The 20,337-nt window shown below is 41.8% G+C and overlaps 1 protein-coding gene across 3 annotated transcripts; it reads left to right on the top strand.

The window, feature by feature from the left end:
* Positions 1 to 5,165: 5,165 nt before the first annotated feature.
* ESD (esterase D) lies at positions 5,166 to 19,953 on the top strand. 3 transcript variants are annotated; one of them, XM_068425441.1, is made up of 9 exons: positions 5,166 to 5,256; positions 6,607 to 6,682; positions 7,622 to 7,710; positions 9,488 to 9,586; positions 12,311 to 12,435; positions 13,344 to 13,463; positions 15,144 to 15,242; positions 17,771 to 17,938; positions 19,728 to 19,953. In XM_068425441.1, the coding sequence occupies exons 2-9, from the start codon at positions 6,615 to 6,617 to the stop codon at positions 19,806 to 19,808; spliced, it is 849 nt and encodes a 282-aa protein (XP_068281542.1). In that variant the 5' UTR covers positions 5,166 to 5,256; positions 6,607 to 6,614; the 3' UTR covers positions 19,809 to 19,953. The 3 variants fall into 3 exon arrangements, with proteins under 3 accessions (XP_068281542.1, XP_068281544.1, XP_068281543.1); XM_068425443.1 differs by having other exon boundaries at positions 5,170 to 5,292; XM_068425442.1 differs by lacking the exon at positions 5,166 to 5,256 and adding an exon at positions 5,348 to 5,428.
* The last annotated feature ends 384 nt before the right edge of the window (positions 19,954 to 20,337 follow it).

The following is a 20,337-nucleotide window of genomic DNA, read 5'->3' as shown; positions in this document are numbered from 1 at the left end:
TGACTCCGTCCTTGCATGCTTTAGAGATGCTTCTATATTCTTCCCAGGTAGCCCATTCCTGCTTCCACTTTCTGTAGGCTTCCTTTTTGCATTTGGCACAGTCAGGAGTCTTTTCTTCATCCATGTTGGCCCGGGCTCAGTTTTCTGCAAAGTGAATGAATTCTTCTCGTGCTTTGAGGACGTTGTCTTTGCAGATCAACCACTTCTCCTAGGCTCTCCTTTGCCTGCCAGGGCTGTCTCCCACTGGATCCTGCCAATAACCACTATTTGCTCTCCTGAAGTTCAGGATTGTGACTCCATTTGTTTTGTTCACTTTCAGACAGCACTTACAACTAAATAATCCCACATACTAGTGAGTGAAAACGTGTCCCCTTCAAGGTTTATTCTTTTCTGTGATTTCAGTTACTCAGCCTGAATCAAATTAAATGAGGACATTCAGAAGACCACTATCTTTTGTTAAAATTCCAATCAATCAAGTTTTTTGCTATTTCTCTTGGGGCAACATTAGCATTTACTTTTACTTTTTCATCTTAATGATGTTTGGAATCTTCTGGCTCTTTCATTACCTATACTTCCCCTAGGAACCATATATATTATTGAAATAAATGTTCTTCCTGCTGAGTATTTCATCGGTTGTTCCAAAAGCCATATAGGCATGTTACCATACTCAATCATTGACACCAATAAAATATTGCCTTTTCCTCAGCATTTTTAAAAGCCATGCTCTTTAAAATAATCTTTTAAATAAAGCACAGAAGTAACCTCATGTATTGTAATTTTGCATGACTCTTCATCTTACATCATTGTAGATAATAGATTTAAATAGTCCTCACAAGAAGAGTTTATGATACACAACTTAAAGCTTCTTTCTACTATTTTGATCCTAAATTTGACAAATGACTCAAGTCTGTGGCCTGAATTGCACCCCACGACCAAGAAAGAAAGTCCGCTGCACTTGTATTACTTCAAGGCTCATATAGGGATCAAGAAATCCTAGGAATGCCAGCTGGTGTGGCTGATTTTAACTTATTCCCTCAGACCTAAAGAAAAGCCTGTTTCCCAGAGAAAGACAACCACAAGCCTAAACAAATAGCATTTATGTCTCCACGTCTCCTTGGGGCTTCCATTAATAAGGCAAGCCCTAATGTTCTACTAAATTATTTATTGGCTGAAATGGAATTTAAATTTGTGCTTTGGTGTTCTGAGTCAGATGTTAACTATTACATTCCTGTCAGCCAATATCTTTCTTCAGCTGCAACTATAGCTCAAATTTTACTTGAATATCTGAATTCAAAATATCAGCTTCAAAGGTTCAGTAAATCCAAGCTTTAATTGCTCTAGAGACAAAGAATTTTTTCAAAAAACACTACTTTTTTCTAATTTCTTATCACGGTGTCTTATTTCTACACCTGCAAATCTTCTGTGTATATATTTCCCGCAGTCTCTCTGCAAAGAGGATTCATGAACATGTCCAACCTCATAGCAGCTCAGAGCTATTGAGACCATTTCAGATCACCAGTGCAGTGCTGCAGAAACACCAATACAAGATATGGTCAAACTACAGAGGAGGCAAGAGAGCTATTCTGAAAATCAGAATGACAAAAGACAACTGCTGATCTAGAAATCATCTCTGGCCACAGAAGAGATTGTGTAACTTGACCAAAGACAAATTCACAAAACTGCTGAGGGAAACATATCCATTTGCTAATCTGATTAATCAAATTATGTTCTTATTACAGACTGGAAATTTTTTCCTACAGAATTATAAAACTTGTAAAGAACACAAAAAGAGGAGACCAGCTAGCATCAACACCACTGTAACTTGCATTACAGGTGTAAGCAAGACCAAAGGACAATGCTGTTTCCCAAAAAGAGCTATGGACTCAAATGATGCACTAAGTCTCTAACGAACAAAAAAGAAATAATGGAGCAAAGAAATGGAGCAAAGAAAAAAAAATCAATGTAGGCAGAAAAAAGAAGTGAGGGTGTGTAGTCTCTACCCTCTGCCATGGACTTTGTTGGCTAAGAAGCACCTTGGGCAAGTTGCACAAAAAGTAAAGAACTGCCTTGAAGGGACAGGAGTTAATGACGTGACAAGTTGCACCCAGGTGAAATCTTGACAGTATGGAAGGAAGGAAAAGAAAATAAACTTTGGAAGATCTAACTTCCATCTAAGATGAAAGGTAAGACAGATGGATGTGGTACAGAAGGGGAAATAGAAAAATAAATCAATAACAATGAAGTGGCAAAAAATTCTCCTTCTCCCTGTGTAAAGCTTCTCCCTTGAAAAGCTAAAGACTTGAAGCAGATTGTGTCAGTACAGTCAGCATGAAATATACTCAAGAATAATACTGTTACCAGCCATATATGTTGCTTGGAAATGACTGATAGGATGGTATTAGACAGCTAAAGATAATTTAGGCAAATATGACATTAAAATAATAAATTACTAAACTATGAACAATTACTATAAATAACACTGGAAATGTTCTTTACAGAAAAGAATGACATACAAATAATCTCCTGCCAAAGCAGATAGTGAAAGGTGAATTCAGTGGTCTGAATAACCAAAGTGAATGTGAGATCACATAAAAAAAGTTGAGAAAAAATGACTGAAAAGCAGTAGCAGGATGTGGAATCCACAGCTACTAGGTAAAAGAGGTTAGCAGCTACCATCCTTAATTCAGGTCAGTGCAACAAAAACATTGGAAAAGCATGTACCCAGATGCATGGCTGAGGGAAGGACTGTCCTCACTAAAAAGAAAATGAGAGCGGAAAAATTCAGTACTATAAGCGTAAGACATACAGATTACTTGCCTACAGTGTGGAAGTTTCTTCCTGGAATCTTTACTGCAAATGTGTTTGAGGGGGATGAAGCTAATGATATGTTTCCCCAAGCAAAGAAAAGATGCTGAAGATAGGGTGAAAAGGCAAAAAATCTTCTGACAGAATACAAAGTCATCCTTACAGATGCCAGAAGAAATGTTAGATAGACAATGTGAAATTGTATCTCACCACCAGCTTAGATCAGTGGTAAAGTGGTTGAAAGTACTGTCTGTGTAGGGGGAACATACAGAAAGTATGTTGGAGAAGTGTGTGTTGTACTTGGAATACAATGATAAAGTAATATGTAAGGTAAGAGTACATAAGCCATGAGATTTTCCAAAGTGGCTACCTGTCATTCTTCTCTTTTTAATATCCTAGTTTCTACTGTTTGCCATGCTGCACCATACAAGGAGAAGCCATTTAATGATGGACAGGAAGCCCATTTAACATCTGTTTTTTCATAGATAATCTGAAATGTCACGCAGAATAATACCAAAATGAATTCACTGGTAACAGCGGCAGACACTGTCTCAAAGGATACAGAAATGGCATTAAGGTTAAAAAAATTCTCATAACCAAAGATATTGAAAATATCTGTACCGCAGCACAGAAGAGACTGCACCAGCTTGGCTCCCTCTACCTTACATTGTCCTCAACACTATCCTGGCATGTTTTCCACATCACACATTCTTACACACAACACACACTCAGCTGTGTGCCATGAGAACAGCCCTCTGGAGGGCTGCGACACAGCTCTCTTGATTATTTACCTATGCATTCACTTCAGTCATTTTTGACTGAAAAGACATACAAAATAGTGCTTATATCTTGATGTCACAGAGACGTGGGGAGGCCAGGTGAACGCATCAGCAGAATGCCAGTTGAATCCTTCTGAATATATCACTCTGAAATGGGAGTAAATCGGAGAAAGGTTATCTAAGGGACTTGGACAGAAAGCCCAGGAATACATCAAAATCTTACCAGCATCAGTGCAGAGATAGGCAGGTTTCATACTGACAAGAGAGAAATAGCTAAAAAAGATTGCAGATACCATGGAAAATGAGATGTGTGTAATGACAACTGACTATATATAAAAGAGATAAAATAGACTCGCTAAAGTTTAGATCAAACAACAGACTAACTGGGCAATATCTTGCTAGTGAGAGTAGGAAATTAAGAGAGCTACAAAATGCACACAGAGATGGAAGGAACCTGAAGAGTGTTTGAGAAATACTACTGAAGAAACACACTTTAATTTCCTTAATGGCAAACGAAACCTTCCAGAAGGAAAACTGACAGAAGAAAGTTTAAACAGCTCAGAGAAAGACTATTTGTACCAGCTACATCCAAGCAGAGACAGGATAGGAAAGCTGCTTTGGAAGGCAGGATGGGTGGCCCAGGTCCAGGGTCCAGCAGCTGCAGTCCGAACAGATCTGCTGGGGAAGAGTAGAAAGTAATGGGGGGACAAAGTTGTCAGTACTTCGCCTTGCTAGAATTAGGGATTAAAAATAGAAATGAATAATTGTCACATCAGCAAAGTAACAGATGATCAGCCTGCAAAATGTTATGGGGAAAAATAGTAACTGCTAATGCAGTACATGCTAGGAGACTAAAAAGAGGGAGAGAGCTTTGCTGAGGACATGTTTTTGGCATCCGATGGGCAAGTTTAATTAAAATTTTTTTTTTTTTAAAAAAAGAAGACCCTTTAACAGCAGCAAGTGACAAAAATTTGGGTTATGAATAAGAAAGCACTGCCAAATATAATCTTTCCTTTATAATCTCATCAGTGAGCTGTCGTGACAAAAAAACACCTAGACTAGAATTTGGTTTTATTATAAAATCAGGCATCTGTCAGGTGGCAGCTGCTATGAAATAGCTGAAATATTGAGGAGAGGTAAAACATTTAAAACTCGATGATGTCCAAGTTCAGGGCCACTTCAGCACTTTTTTTCCCCTTGCGGTTTTGGTGGTCGAGGGAAAACAATGCTCACAGAAATACTTGCTGCTTTGAATGGGTCACTATTACCAGATTTTCTGGATTAACTTTTTCTTTCTTTCTTCATTTTACAGATCAAGATCTTCTTCCTCTTCACAGCTGGGAAGGCGACCCCCACAGCACTGGGGCAGCAAGGTGCCACGGCCGCGCAGAGCCGCTCCCCTCCGGTCCTGGGCGGCGGAGTTGCAGAAGCGCTTGAAGACGAGGAGAGCCGCACTCACGCCCTCGCCCCGCCCCGGCAGACCCCTCTGCTCCCCAGCCAAGGGACGTGAATTTCAGCTCGGCGCAGGCCTAGCTGGCGCCATGGCGGGCGGGAACCCGCCGCGGACCGGGGGCGGGCCGGGGGCGCGGGCGGGCCGGCGGGAGGCCGCGCCCGCACAAGGGTCGCTTTCTCGGCCGCGTCGTGCGCCGTTCGGCCGCGCCGCTCCTCCGCGGTAAGGGAGCAGGGGAACGGGACGCCGCGGCGGCAGGCGCCTCGGGGCGGGGAGCGCGGCGGCCCGCGGGCGGCCTGGGGCCTCGCTGTGGGGGGGTAGCGGGGCGGCGGTAGCGCAGGCCCGTGCGGGCCCAGCCAGCGGGCGTCCGAGGAGGCGGGATCGCTGCCTGTGGGTATGCCCGGGGGCGGGAGGGTGAAAATGGAGGCGCAGGAGAGCGCTTCGGTGCAGCGGGCAGGGCTGGTTGTGTGGAGATTAAGTTTAGGAACGGAAAAGGGAGTGCCGAGCCGAGGTGGGGCCGGGGCCGGGGCCGGGCGGGCCCTGCCTGCTGCTCTAGCAGCCCTGGCTTGGTGCTGCCGTCGCGGTGGGTGTAACGGGTTTCTGTGTGGGCGCTCCTCGACTCCAGCCCCGCGGGGGTGGTAGGAGACAGTGAACAGGCCCTGAGGGCTGTCCCTGGTGCGTGTTTTTTCGTTCCCGGTGCACCATAGGAGTGCACAGCCGTGAGGGAGGAACGCTTTCGTTTTGACATTTGTTACCTCCTCTGATGTTACCTATTTTCTCATCAGGACTTTCTTGTGTGCAGACCCTTCAGGCTCCTTCCCCTTTCAGCTGCCCAGTTGGCCTTACTGTCCATGCCAACAGCGTCTCCATTTGTGACAACCTCCCTAAGTTCCTTTAGCAAGTTTGCTATGAGTGTACTACCAGCTGTTTTAAAACTCCCATGACTCTTTCCTTGCTTTGTATTGTTCATACCGTTTCCCATGGAAGTAAGTCTTCTGCTTCTCCGTGAGGCCTGTGTTTCTGCTGCCCCCCAGACTTTTATAACAAGGTAATTAATTTCCATCAAAGATGGTTACAGACCTCAGTATCGTAGTAATTAGTGGCGGATACTGGCACACATGGCGAAGGAAAGATGGGACAGGTTTATCTCCTGCACGGTCATCATGGAGGTAGCAGGCTGGCCACTTGGCACACGCAGCTCCAGGCTGACCACAGCATGTGAGGTTTCTTGTCTGGTAGCAGTGTTGGTAGACAAAGAGCAAGCTATGGTTACTGCAGAGGTAAAGGTGATTGGAGATGTGGGTCTTTATGAAAGCAGGAAGGCTTTGTCAGCTCTGCTTTGTGTTTTTTAGCTCTCCCTCCCTCCCGTTTCTATGGGGAAAGAGAAAGTTAAAGAAAGATCAGAAACTGTTTGCAGGAGATTCTTTCTTCTGAAAAACTACAATGTTAAACAGAGATATTTTAAGTTGTATTCAACTTTTCTGTTCCCATAACTCACCATAAGTCAAGCCCAGAAATGTTTCATTTTCAAATTTAACTTGCTCTTTTTTTTTTTTTTTTTTTTTTTTACAGTTAAAGCCATGGCACTGAAGCAGGTTTCCAGCAACAAATGCTTTGAGGGATTCCAGAAGGTGTTTGAACATGACAGGTAACACTACAAAAGCAACCTAGATGTTTAGCATGGAGCAGTGAATCCATACTGTCATTGCTGTCAGTGTTCTCAGTCTGCAGGAAAACTGTGTGTTCTCATTAATATCCATATTTCAGTCAGGAATGCTGTCGACTACTGTTTTGGCTGTGTTCGTGTAATTCTGTGTTGATGTTTAACGTGTCTAGTAGTAACATAGTGCTGCAGACTTAAGACAGAAAGCCACTATTTTTACCTTTTGAGATGAAGCTCTGTTACTTTGAGTTGTCCTGTTTGCAGCACAGAGAACTGCCATGAGTACAAAGTTCTACTCACTCTACTGGGTATTTCACTTTTATGCACTCTTAAGAAATGCTATCAGCAGACAGATGCAGTAGATTAGATAGATTCTTGTTGTTTGATGAAGGTGAACAGAAAAACATTCCAAGGGAAAAAAATCATTAGTTATGTTTAGATAAGCTTTTATTGACAATTTTAGGCTTTAGTATAAATTGGGCAATCGGTTAGTTTGTTGAGTTAACAGACTGAAAACACTTCCCTCTGTGGGGGATATGCTGTGAAGCATGTGTTCTGTGAGTCGTGAGGATGTGTATTTCAGTAAAAATTACTTTCCAGTTTAATAGGCAAGGTTCAAGTTAAATATTGCTGGGGTTCAAAATTCAGTTTTCCAACTATTGTCTGTTAGCAACGCTGCAAAAATACGGCTTATTTGTCTCTTTTAAATGTATTCTCAGTAAGGTAGGAAGGTTAGCTCTTGTCAATTCAGGAGTCTAAGGCTGAGTTTTTAAATAGCTTTTCACTTTATTTAACTTCTTAGTTGTTATAATTCACTGACCAAATCTCTCTGAACAAAATACATTGATTCAACTTTCTTTTTTTAATGTTAGTGACCTTGTTAATTAAGTAGCAGTGATAACAATGAGTATTTTATAAATACAGTGCAGAACTGAAATGCAAAATGAAATTTGGAATCTACTTGCCTCCAAAAGCAGAAACTAGAAAGTGTCCTGTGCTGTATTGGCTCTCAGGTAAGTAACATGAATTTTAGTAACTTAAAAAAAGATAATCTTAAGCATGTTTAAGCTACTGTGCTAAAGTTACTGAAAACCTGATGTAGAAGTACTTCAGTGGCACCTCTTGCATTCTACAAAAGATATCTTCTGGAACACACATCTGCTTCGAGTGTATTGTGATACAGTTGGATGTAGCTGGCCTCACGGAGTCGTGTACCAGATTGTGTTCTGAAATGCTCAGTGTTCAAAGTATTCTACCCTTTTGTTCTAAAATGTGCATACTTTTGTTCTAAAACATATATACTTAAAGGTTCTCCTGAAAGGCCTTCCAGTTGGGTCATCTCCTGCTTCCCTTTGTCTATGACAGACTACTTCAGCTAATGGGATAGGGGACAAAAACTAGCCCATGGGAGCCAGCAAATTTGTCCTCTGGACCCCACCTTATTCTGAGTGCTATTTTGCAGGGAGCAACTGGTGAGCTTGGAAAGGGAGGTGCTGTTAGCTGCCTTGGTGCAAGCATATCTGGAGTGAGGTCAGAAAGGGCCAGGGGTTGAAGAGGGTTGTGTGGCAGAAGTGAAGTTGTCTCATCCACAGCATTGTTTCTTCATCTCTCCAGCTGCTGTGGTGTCCTGTCCAGCTGCTATCTTGCTAGATATAAGGCAAGCTGGGATGTATGGACAAACATGTGCTTCCAGTTATCCTGGCTTTGTTCCTCTGCCCTGTTCCTGTCATCTCCCACAGAGCTGGGTCTTGCACCAAAAGTGCATAAATAATGTTAAGGCATTGCTTTCAAAATGGTCAGATTTATGTTGGTGATGGCTCCAGGATTAATTAATTACATCTTTTTTTTTTCCCCTATTATTCAAAATGAAAAGCAGAAGCTCTGTCTGTTCTGTAATTTTAGAAGTTGCTTTATTGATGTTTGTGTTTAGAAAGTTGGAGAATTGACTGGTAGTGTGGAGACTGTATTCCTTGTATGTATTCATTTCACAAAATAGCTAGTTGGTCTGATTTGTAGAATGACAGTGAACTGGGTAAAAATGTTTAGCCCTGAAGCTGGAAGCATCAAAATTGTCTGAAGAGCTCCGAGTTGTGCAGCACGTTTATTTTTTGAATATAAACCATGCTGTCTTGGCCAGTAGGCAAATTGGGTTATTTGCAACTAGCGAAAACTAGAATCATTAACCCCTCTCAAATGGCACCGTAAAGAAAATTGAAATACTGGTGTGCAGTATTACTTGTAATTGGACTTCAGTTGGGCCTGCTGCAGTATGAAAGACATGAATTGCTGTGAGTTTTGGAGCCAGAGTGCTTATAGGCCTTTATCCTGGCTAAAGGATGTAGGATTTGTCAGACCACATGCAGAATTCTGTAATGCAAACAGCTGAAATGGTGATAGAGAGAAAAATGTAGTTGTAGGGTTAGATGTCAGAAGTTAACAATGTTGACCTTAGCAGGAGTGTCTGTAGTCAGTGGATTTAAATGCACAGTATGTGAGGAAACTGTATGCCACATGAGTAGGCGCTCAATGTGGTACAGAGTATGCATTGACCTGGTTTTGATCCAGTGTTAGCGTGACTAGACTTGAAAGTGCAACTATATCTCTTTCTGTGGATTATTAAATATTGTTGAACCTAGTGAAAAGACTTGTCTGTGTTTATGGAGATAGGAATCGCTCTTATTTTTCAAAAACTTTTCTATCAACAGGAAGTTTTTGAAAGAAAACTTTTCTGTTTTTTGAAACTGGCATGCTGTGAGCAATGTGTAACCAATGATATTGTTATTTCTTTAGGGTTAACTTGCACAGAACAGAATTTTATAACGAAAGCTGGTTTTCATCAGGCTGCAGCTGAACATGGCCTTGTTGTAGTCGCGCCAGACACAAGCCCACGTAAGTTTTAACAAGAGATATGATAACAGTTGTTACAGTGAAGTACGTTGTCTTGATCCTCAAAGAATGGAGTGCTGCAGTTTGCTACATAGTGTGTTGCCCACCTGAGTCAGAACATGACCTCACCTCTATATCTTGCATTGTTTGCTAGATTATGTTGTGTATATTCTTAATACCATTGTAGTGAAGATTTGACATATGAAACTCTTTTATTGTCATGGCACTAAAACTAGAACAAAGGGGCCCTTGAGTTCAGCATGAGGAGGAGAGGGAAGAAAAGGAAAACAAGAGGCATGTGTTATCAGAGATACTCGTGTGCACTTTGTGGCTTGCTGAGACTTTAAAAAATCTGCAGAACTGTGTTGTCACGCAGAGATGTGATGTTTGCTCTTTATTGGATTCTGTCTTCTAAAGCCTGTCAAATACATGGCTCCAGAGGATTCCAATACTTAGAAGAGCACACCAGAAACCCTTCCCCCCTGCAGCTGTGATAGACTGCTGATGAATGGCTTATTTAAACGATGTGCTGTTATTTGTATAAGGCTGAGCTTATGTGTAGTGTGGGAAACATGAAAATGGTGGATCTGCAGTTACTGGAAATACAGTCTTTTGTATTCAGGGTATTACGTTTAGTATTTGCTGGATTCTGCTAGAAGTCTCATGAGTGCTGTGTACAAATGTGGCAGTCTTCTAATATTTCCTGAGTTTTAGTGGGTCAGATCTGAACACAGGTAATAGGGGAATGAAGTGATGTTCTTTCCATAAAATATTTTTCACATCTAGATTTTGAAGTTGTGTCAGGTCAAAGAACAGAAATGCATGTTTCTAATGAAGAAGAGGGACAGAAGAGCAAACCCTGTGTATTAATGAACTTCACACTTCATTGTTACTATCTGCTGCGGACTAGAGATGGGCAACTAGCCTTTGCATTATTCACATTATGTGAGGATTAGAATTACCCGTGTATAATTATCCTGGGACTTGTTTTTAACGTTGTCTGTGTAAGTTGCCTCTATCAATGTGAAACTCCATTTTCATAGTTTATTGCTTTGTCCATTTTCTTTTAAAACTCCCTTTGCAGCTTCTCTCTTGCCTTTTAGTCTAATAACTGATCAGGATTGCTCCACTATTTAGATGAATTTCAGTTTATGTTTCGTATTATACTCTTAGATTTTAGCTGGGAGACCCTAAATGTTCTTAAATCTCTTTGAGCTGTCTGGAGAAACAAGTGAAGAGCAGTTCAAATGTAATCACAAATTAAGAGATCGGAGCATATGTTGAGAAAACGCTAATATGTGCTTTTTAACTGTGTAGTTACGACTACATGAAAACTGCCTTCCAGGAGCTAGGTGATGTATCTGGATGGGAAAAAAGACTGCATGAAAACCTGAAATACCTGTCATTACAGATCCTCTGTCAGGCCCTGATGGACTTTACTTTTCCGTCTTCGTAGGGGTTTGCTTTTCCAGACAGTTGTGCGGAGCAGTATTTTGTAGGTTCCTTTTCAAATTTCTTTTTTCAGGGTTTCCCTTAAGTTTCTTTTAACAGAATCAGCGTTGCCTTCACTGCTTGGCAGGACTATCTGAGTTTTTGCCCATCTCCGAGGGACAGAAGATAGCAGACTTTTTATATCCAACATGTTGTGTAAGCACGTCCAGTCTCTGCGACTGCTGGACTGTTAAGTTACAAAATCTCTCAGTGTTCAAGGGCACGACACTGGAGCAAACTCAACTTTGATCCTTGTAAAAGTCTGATTTCACACTGTGACAGGGTGGCAGGTATCTCTGCACAAATTACACGTGGGCTTGCAGTGTAATCTGACAGTAGTGAAAGCCCATGTAATCTTGGGTTGCAGAAACTAGGAACATCTTGGAGAAAGGGAGGCCGTTATTTCCTGTCACATATACCTTGAAATATTACATTCTGTTCTGCAAACCAGGCTGGTAAATCACAGGCTAATCAAAGGGAGAGTAAGCGAGGACTGGATGGGATGTATTGACTTTCAAGGAGACATCTGCAAATTTAGTTTGAAAGTGTAGCCTTGAAAAAGAGGATACAACGCTGCAGTTATTCAAAGAAGAAATTACTTAAGTTTTATGGGGAGTTATGGGTGGGAGCAATGAAATGAATTGCAGAAAAAGTAGAGTTATATACTTAAAAAATGACAGGGACAGTAAGTGTTGTTATGCTGTTGAATGTTAAAAAGGGAGGTGTAACAGACATTATTTGAAGCACATAAACTGGTCTGGACAAACCATTTGGTGATACGTGGTTCTCTCCTTCTGGGGGAAAGAAAATTTGCTGCAGTTTCTGTTTCTCACATAGTTTCTTGTACTTGATAGGATGAGGTCTCATAACTGAAATAAGCCAATAGCACCAATTAACAAGTGCCAACTTTTGAATAAGTCCCTGGGTAAGCTGGACGAAGCTTTACAGTATTAGTTTAGGAGCGATCTGTATGTTATGTTTATTCATGCAGGGATACTGAAACAAGTTAGAATACGTCTGTAGGTACTACGAAAGCGGCGTTATGAAAGTGTTATTGAAATAACGCTTGAAAACACTGCTAATGAATGAAAATCTGAATTGTCTTATAGTTGGAGGGGTAGAGACATGTTGACTGAGAAACTCGTGTCCCGAGTCTCTGATTTGTGTGGTAGGTTTTCCAATTCTGAACATCTAGTAAAGGAAAGACAGTAACTATAGAAAGAATTTTTGTCGTAGGTGGCTGCAATGTTGAAGGAGAAGATGAAAGCTGGGATTTTGGCACCGGTGCTGGTTTTTATGTGGATGCCACTGAAGATCCTTGGAAAACAAACTATAGGATGTATTCCTACATAAAGGATGAGGTAACTTTGCTGGTGGGTTCTCCTGGAAGGGGTATGGTTCAGTCATGCTCTTTGTTCCTAGCACCAAAGCTTGCTGGATAGCCTGTGAATGGTTGGTTGTTTTCTTGGTCTCCTCTTTTATAAAAATTTGATTTATTATTTCTTTTTTAATCCATGGTTGTTTTAGTGATTGGATTTACTTAGTTGCTAGGCCTTTCCTCCCCAAACAGTTACCGTAGTAGAACTGAGGAGGGAGAGAACTTCAGAACACAGGTGATAACACCTGGCTGGGCCTGAGCAGCAACTCTTTGTGTCTGCTTTCCTGCTGGAGGTGCCACAGTGTTGGCTGACACTTCTAATCTTGATTCATTAGTTGTTCAGTCTCTCCTCTTATAAAATCTTTGCTCTGCTGCTTCTGGAGCAACCCATCACATTTCACTGCACCAGTACTTCAGTTGTATTGCTCATTTAGACTGTTTTCACTATCTGTCCTGGGAGGGTGGGGTGGTGGGTTTGGTTTTTTTTTCTTTCTGGAATTGGGTGTAAAAGGAAATCCTTGAAATACATATTAGAAAGGTGAGTCTCCAATTTGCCATTCTGTTCACTTAGAGGAGCACATATTTTATGTATCTGTTAAAATGAGACTATGTTTATTAGGAAATTGCCACATCTTGTGTTACAGGTTTATGATAGGTTTCTATAGAGATACTTTGAGTTACTTATTATCAGATGAATTGTTTCCTTTTGTTTTTACAGTCCTGTTCATATTGCTTTCAGTCCATGAGTTCAAATGTCAGGCTAGAACTAAAGATGTGCCTTTGGTTTCAGTGGCTTCCTGGTATTAAAATGCACTAGTTATTTGTGTACTTCTTTGTCTAAACGTACTCAAGTTGCTTTAAAGTTTTTATGCCACTGTTGTTCCTTTACAGCTGCCTAAACTAATAAACGCCAATTTTCCAACTGACCCTGAACGGATGTCTATTTTTGGGCATTCCATGGGAGGTCATGGAGCTCTTATTCTTGCTCTGAAGAATCCTGGAAAGTACAAAGTAAGATATAATACGTTCATATGAGGTATACTAAGGCTTATACAGATTCCTGTAGAAGTGAAGAAAGAAAACATAATACCAAGTCCTGTTATAGCATTAAATATATAAATAGTTTCAGTTGTAGCAGTTCATTGATACCTAGTATTAGAATATGGAAAATTGCCAGAAACACCACTGTGCAATATGAGTATCAGTGAAATTTTAAAAAATCTGCAAATTTTAAAAGTTAAGAAAAGTTCATTTTCTTTTGGATGACGCTACAGCTCTTCCAAGCCGATTGTTATATTTAAATATTAACAGGGTCCTTCTAGCTTCAGAGTTGTGTGATTTGCTATATCTTTTCAAATCTTGTCTTGTTCGTTTTGGAGCTTTTATTACCAGCAAACCTTTTTGTCACCATTATGTGTGCTTGCTTAGAATTTACTACGGAGTCTCTTAACTCCAAATGATAGCAAGTGTCACTGTAAGAACCTGAACTTCACATGGAATAGTATCTGGAGGACATTCCCCCACCGCGCCTTCCCCCTCCCCAGCCCCAAGATTTGCATGTCAGCTTTCCTAAAGATTGATTTTTGGAGTATTCAAGGTGTACCTGAAGTTGTGTTCATTTGTATTCTACTTGAACCTAAATCAAACATGCTGGAACCGATTTGCATTTCCTTTATACTCATGAGGGTTCAGAGAAATTTTGTTGTTCTCTTTGAAGATAGGCTTGTGTAAAATGCATTTCTGAGGGAGAATCAGGCATTGGTGTTTGAGAGATGAGGGGCTTTGCCTTTGTGGAGCAGTCCTTTCATGGGTTGTCCTGGCCACTTTGGGGTCAGCTGCTGCAAAAATGGAACTGCAGTTTTGAAAATATCGTAACATTTGCTCGGTGTCATTAGCTTGGCATTATAAAAGAGATGAATGTAAGATAAAGCTTTATTTTTATCTCTCCTTTTCGTCTTTTGGAGCCAGTAGTTCCGAAATTTCCATTTTCACTGTTAGCACTTAACTGTTAATTGTATTACCTAAAATAATTAAACATTAAATTGAAAATACCAAAATCGAGGAGAACTGGCAGTAGCTCAGATGGTTTGTTGCTATTTCTTGCAAGACTTAAGAGTGATAATATTGATGTCCCAGGGCCAAATCCAAAAGAAGAATGTAAGAATAGGGCTTGGACTTCTGACACCAGTACCTGGAGTTGTGATCTGAAATGTGCTTTTCTTGTCCCCTGATCCTGGAGGTACCTAAATTCATGAGATGCTATTGCATGCTTAGACTGGATGAGCAGCCCTGTGCCTCAGGCTTTTGTTATGCTCTGCTAAAATCCAGTGGGAGGTTAAATGGTCCCACGTTCTGACCGTGTGACCCAGCAGGAGATTTGAGATCCTTCTCTGCTGCTTAAGGGAATTCAAGCCAACATCTTCCAACAAGGAAAGGAACTGGGGGGGCGCATCTAGCCCTGCTTGGCTGGACGGGCAAAAAGGAAGCAAAACTGTGGGGCTAGAATGAACAAGTAAGAGGGAAGTAGGATAACAGTTAGGGCACCTAGCTCAGATGGTTGGTGGGGGGGTCCTGCGTTCTGGCAGTAACTTCAAAACAATTTTTGAAGAGGCTTTTAGTTTGCTTATTAGTTAGCAGAAATCACTCTTCTTAATTCATAACTTTTTTTTTTCATGCTTTCTTTCCGAACAGTCTGTATCGGCATTTGCTCCTATCTGCAACCCTATTCAGTGTCAGTGGGGGAAGAAAGCCCTTGGTGGATATCTGGGATCAGATGTAAGCAAATGGGAGGTACGTGTTGCAACTCGCAGTCCTTTAACAACGCCTGAATGAGTGATCTGTAGATACATTGCAGCAGGAGTCTGGAACAAAACTCTGGGGTGCCCCTGAGCTGGTACTGCTGTTTTACACCACCCCTAAGCATGGATAAGCATTGTGTGTTTCTGGTGCGTATGACTTGCTGTTGCCTGATGGTGCTTAGAACAAATTTAATGAGATAGAAGGCTCTCATCAAATTGGCTAAATTACTCCCTGTTTTATGAAGATCCTAAAATCTGGGCTAAGAAGAATTATGAGCAGTCTGAGACTTTCTCTAATGCATGGAAGCAGCAAGCAGTTTAAGAGTTAGGTAGTGGCCTGTTTCTCGAAAACTCAGTTCTCAATATACAAAACAGCTGGGTTTTGTAGTAGCCTGAAAAGAGAGACTGCTACAAACTGTTCAGAGACTGGTGAGCCCCATGGCATCTGCAGGGGCAGCCTGTTGGAGGCAACCCACTAGATACTTGGAAACTGGTATCCCCGTAGAACAGGATTAAACCACACTAAGTTAGGTTTTTAGCTCCAGGGCCCTAATTTTGAAATGTAAGTAGTCATATATGAATTCCTAAGATACAGAAATGTTTGTGTGTATGTTGCTGTGTTATTTTGGTAGCCCTTCAGTATTTTTGATCTTGGCATAAACATTGTGCTGTATCCCTAGAATTAAGCTAGAAGGGATCATTGTGACCAGGTACTCTTACTTCCTTGTAAATAAACCCAAGCTGCAGTTAAATCCCTTGTAAATTGGATTAAAGTATCTCTTAGGAAGACATACAGGTCTGATTAGAACATTACAGGAATGGAGAGCATTAGCTGCTTTCACAGTTGTTAACAGAGTAGTTTGTATATTTAACAATCAGCAGTTAAATTTGCTTACACTTAACATAATAAATTTATTTTGGAAAAAAAAAAAAAAAAAAGTTTTCTGGCCCCGTAACTTGCTTTGGAGCTCTTCTGTAAACCCAGTACAGTAGATTAACAGCAAGCATCAAGAATAGACTTAGACCTGCCTTTGGCACAGATTTCACCAGCGGTGTTCCTCAGGGTTCAATTCTAGGGCCAGTCCTGTTCAATATCAACATCCTGGATGCAGGAGTTGAGTGCACCGTTAGCAAGTTTGCTGATGATACCAGACTGGGAGGTGCTGTTGACTCTCTTGAGGGACAGGAGGACTTGCAGAGGGTTTAGACAGACTGGAGCATTGGCCTGTGATTAATGGCATGAAATTTAACAAGTTGAAATGCCAGGCTCTGCACCTGGCACAGAGTAATGCCGGGCACAAGTATAAATTGGGGGAGGAGTGGCTGGAGAGCAACCCTGCAGAAAGGGGTCTGGGGGTGCTGGTGGAGAGCAGGCTGAACATGAGTCAGCAGCGTGCCCTGGCAGCCGAGAGGGCAAACTGCATCCTGGGGTGCATCAAACACAGCATGACCAGCTGGTCAAAAGAGGTGATTATCCCACTGTATTCAGCATTGGTGCCGCCTCACCTTAAGCACTGTGTGCAGTTCTGGGCCCCACAATTTAAGAAGGATGTGAAGGTCCTTGAATGTGTCCAGAGGAGGGCAACAAAGCCAGTGAAAAGGCTGGAAGGCATGTCCTGTGAGGAGCAGCTCAGGACTTTGGGCTTGTCTAGTTCGGAGAAAAGGAGGCTGAGGGGCGACCTCATTGCTCTCTACAGCTTCCTGAGGAGGGGAAGTGGAGACGGAGATGCTGATCTCTTCTGCCGGGTATCCAGTGACAGGACACGTGGGAATGGTTCAAAGCTGTGCATGGGGAGGCTCAGACTGGGCATTAGGAAGCATTTCTTTACCGAGATGGTGGTCAAACACTGGAACAGGCTTCCTAGAGAGGTGGTGAGTGCCCCAAGCCTGTCAGTGTTTAAGAGGCATTTGGACAATGCCCTTAACAGCAGGCTTTAACTTTTGGTCAGCCCTGAATTTCTCAGGCAGTGGGACTGGATGATTGTTGTAGGTCCCTTCCAACTGAAACAGTCTGTCCTGTTCTGTTCTTCTCTATTCTATTCTAATTCTATTCTATTATATTCTATATACAACCTCGGATCTCCATATTTCTGCTTAAAATTGCCATGTGTTACACCAGTGTTTTGACCTTTAGCTGCCAAAATAGTTGCATCAAGATACCAAATTATTTTGGCAGGATCTAGTTCCTGTACAAGCATGTGAATAGGTACTAGATTGTATTGCTGTTCTTTGATTCTGTATGAATTTAGCCCTGGGCTGGATGTTCTGTTTGGTCCAGAAATGATGTCAAACTGCCAACTTGATAATTACTTAGATCATACCATTTGCCCTTTTTAAAACATGGGTATAACTTTTCAGTTGTTTGGAATTTCCCCAGTTTTTTGCTTTTCCAGAGTGCAATTTGGTGTCCTGATCACTATCACCCAGTACTCTATATATGCCATTCTTTTCCTACAGTCAGCACATTTGACCCAGTCTTCACATATGGAACTGAATGTCATTTCGCTGTTATTCCTGCAGGCATACGATGCTACACAACTTGTGAAGTCCTATCCAGACTCTCACCTGGACATTTTAATTGATCAAGGCAAAGATGACCAGTTTCTATCAGCAGGCCAGTTACTGCCTGATAACTTCATTGCTGCCTGCACAGAGCGGAAAATCCCAGTAGTCTTTAGACTGCAGCAGGCAAGTTGCTTTTGCAATCCATGATTGTTGGTTTGTTGCTTTGTGATTTTTGGGTTTATGTAACAGGTAGCAAAGAGGGTGTCCCTTCACTAGGCATGCTTTTACTTACATATGGGTCTGTCCCTGGCCAAGTGAGGAAGAGGATGAGAAGTGACATTTTCCTTAACATCAGCCATCAAGGAGTGCAATATCCATCAGATTCAGCTGCATTTCACCAGTAGGTGGGGTCATGGTTTTAGTTTCAACAAGCCGATCCGTTGATGCTAACTCCAGCTGCCAGTGGTCAGCTGAAGAAGCAGCATTCATGATTTTTAATAAATATCACAGTCACTGTACAAACAGTGACAGGTGTTGGTAAAGGACCTTGCGGTGTTGATCGATGGCCGGCTGAATATGAGCCAGCAGTGTGCCCAGGTGGCCAAGAAGGCCACCAGCATCCTGGCTTGTATCAGAAATAGTGTGTCCAGCAGGACTAGGGAAGCGATCGTCCTCCTGTACTCGGCACTGATGAGGCCACACCTCAAATCCTGTGTTCAGTTTTGGGCCCCTCACTACAAGAAAGATGTTGAGGTGCTGGAGAGAGTCCAAAGAAGGGCAGCGAAGCTGGTGAAGGGTCTAGAGCACAAGTCTTATGAGGAGCGGCTGAGGGAACTGGGGTTGTTTAGTCTGGAGAAAAGGAAGCTGAGGGGAGACCTTATTGCTCTCTACAACTACCTGAAAGGAGGGTGTAGTGAGGCAGGTGTCAGTCTCTTCTCCCAAGTAACAAGTGATAGGACAAGAGGAAACGGCCTCAAGTTGCACCAGGGGAGGTTTAGAATGGATATCAGGAAAAATTTTTTTCACTGAAAGGGTTATCAAGCAGTGGAACAGGCTACCCAGGGAAGTGATTGAGTCACCATCCCTGAAGGTGTTTAAAAGATGAGTAGATGTGGTGCTTAGGGACATGGTTTAGTGGTGGACTTGACAGCGTTAGGTTTACGTTGAACTGATGATCTTAAAGGTCTTTTCCAACTTAACTTAGTTGATTCTGTGATTCTATATACTTTTGCTGGATTCCTTATCTGTACTGTGGGAATTGCGTTCAGCATAAAACTTCATAATTTAGCTTGCACGTGTTTGCATAAATCAGGAAAGGTGTGGAATTGCTTGAAATCTTAGCTTAATTTAAACACCCAGGTGAAAGGATTGTTCTTTCCAATAGCGCAGTGACCCAGAACAGCACTGTCCTGAGAGCACTGGAGCCTTTGTAAGCAACTGACAACTTCAAGCCAGAGCCAGTGAGGGACCCAGCCGTGGAGAATGAGGGATTGTCCTGTCTGATTTATCATAAGGCCTGCACCAAAAGATATACTTAGTGCTGATAAAGTGGAGTAGTTCAGAGGTTTACATGTCATTTTAGCGTAGTGCTGGGGCAGTAACTCAGACCTGGGCTGTGTTCTGCTTATTAATTACCTGTGTTTTACCAGTGGGGCAGTGCCAGTGAGGGGAGCTATTCTCTCAAACTGCATCTCATGCTGCAGCTGACACTTGCTGTTACCCAGCTCTTAACTTACATGCCCAGATGAGGGCAGGTTAAGGTACATTCTGTTTAGCTTCCTAGTGTTCATATATACTTTAACCTGTTAGTTAGGCATCCTTTACAGTTTTTATATATCATACAGGTATTTTTGATTTCTTAAAACAGATCAAACCAGAAGCATCATTAACTTCCCTAGAAGAGAGCTTAGCATGATGGCTTTATCATGAACTGTATTTATTTGCTGATGTCTTTGTTGTTGTTCTTTTCCAGGGTTATGATCACAGCTATTTTTTCATTGCTACATTTATTAATGACCACATCAAACACCATGCAAAATACCTCAATGCTTGAACCATTTGGATGGGAGCGTTGTCTGTCCGATGTGAATCGAGGGATAGAGGTGAACTAAACAAAAATCATTTGCTGAAGTAGTGTCTGTAAAATGGAGCTCTTGTGATTGTACTGCTAAGAAAAATAAAAGTCCCACTTAATTTGATGTGTGTGCTTCAGAGTAAGTATTTTGAATGTTCTTGCATGCTTCAGAAACTCAACACCATGAAGGTGCATGCTGTGTTCTAGGTGGAAATGAGAATTAGCAGATGAGTTAGTTTCAGGCTATGAACATGGGTGTGTACTTGGGACCTCAAGATGATTTCTAGTGCACCTATGCAGAGACTATGAATAAGAACAGTGTGCCTCTCCAGCTAATTGAATACCAGGGTTCACTTCATCAGTTAATGCTGAAGGAAGTTGTTAGAGGTACAACTGATCAAGCTACTTAATCTGAAGTGGTTGGTGTATTTTTCCTTGGCCTGTCTAAATGTATTCCAAGGACAAAGTCTGGTGGAGAACACAGAAGCTTGGTATGCAGAGTGGTTTA

The sequence above is a fragment of the Nyctibius grandis genome, chromosome 2 (genome assembly GCF_013368605.1).
Source record: "Nyctibius grandis isolate bNycGra1 chromosome 2, bNycGra1.pri, whole genome shotgun sequence".
NCBI lineage: Eukaryota > Metazoa > Chordata > Aves > Nyctibiiformes > Nyctibiidae > Nyctibius > Nyctibius grandis.
The sequence above is the reverse complement of the archived record's forward strand: the minus strand, read 5'-3'. Positions and strand labels throughout refer to the sequence as shown.

Bases quoted from the DNA above. Each gene is read 5' to 3' on its own strand.
- ESD (XM_068425441.1), top strand. From the start codon at position 6,615: ATGGCACTGAAGCAGGTTTCCAGCAACAAATGCTTTGAGGGATTCCAG. The intron at 9,587-12,310 runs GTAAGTTTTAAC...TTTTTGTCGTAG, and splicing joins CGCGCCAGACACAAGCCCAC to GTGGCTGCAATGTTGAAGGA. The intron at 13,464-15,143 runs GTAAGATATAAT...CTTTCCGAACAG, and splicing joins AGAATCCTGGAAAGTACAAA to TCTGTATCGGCATTTGCTCC.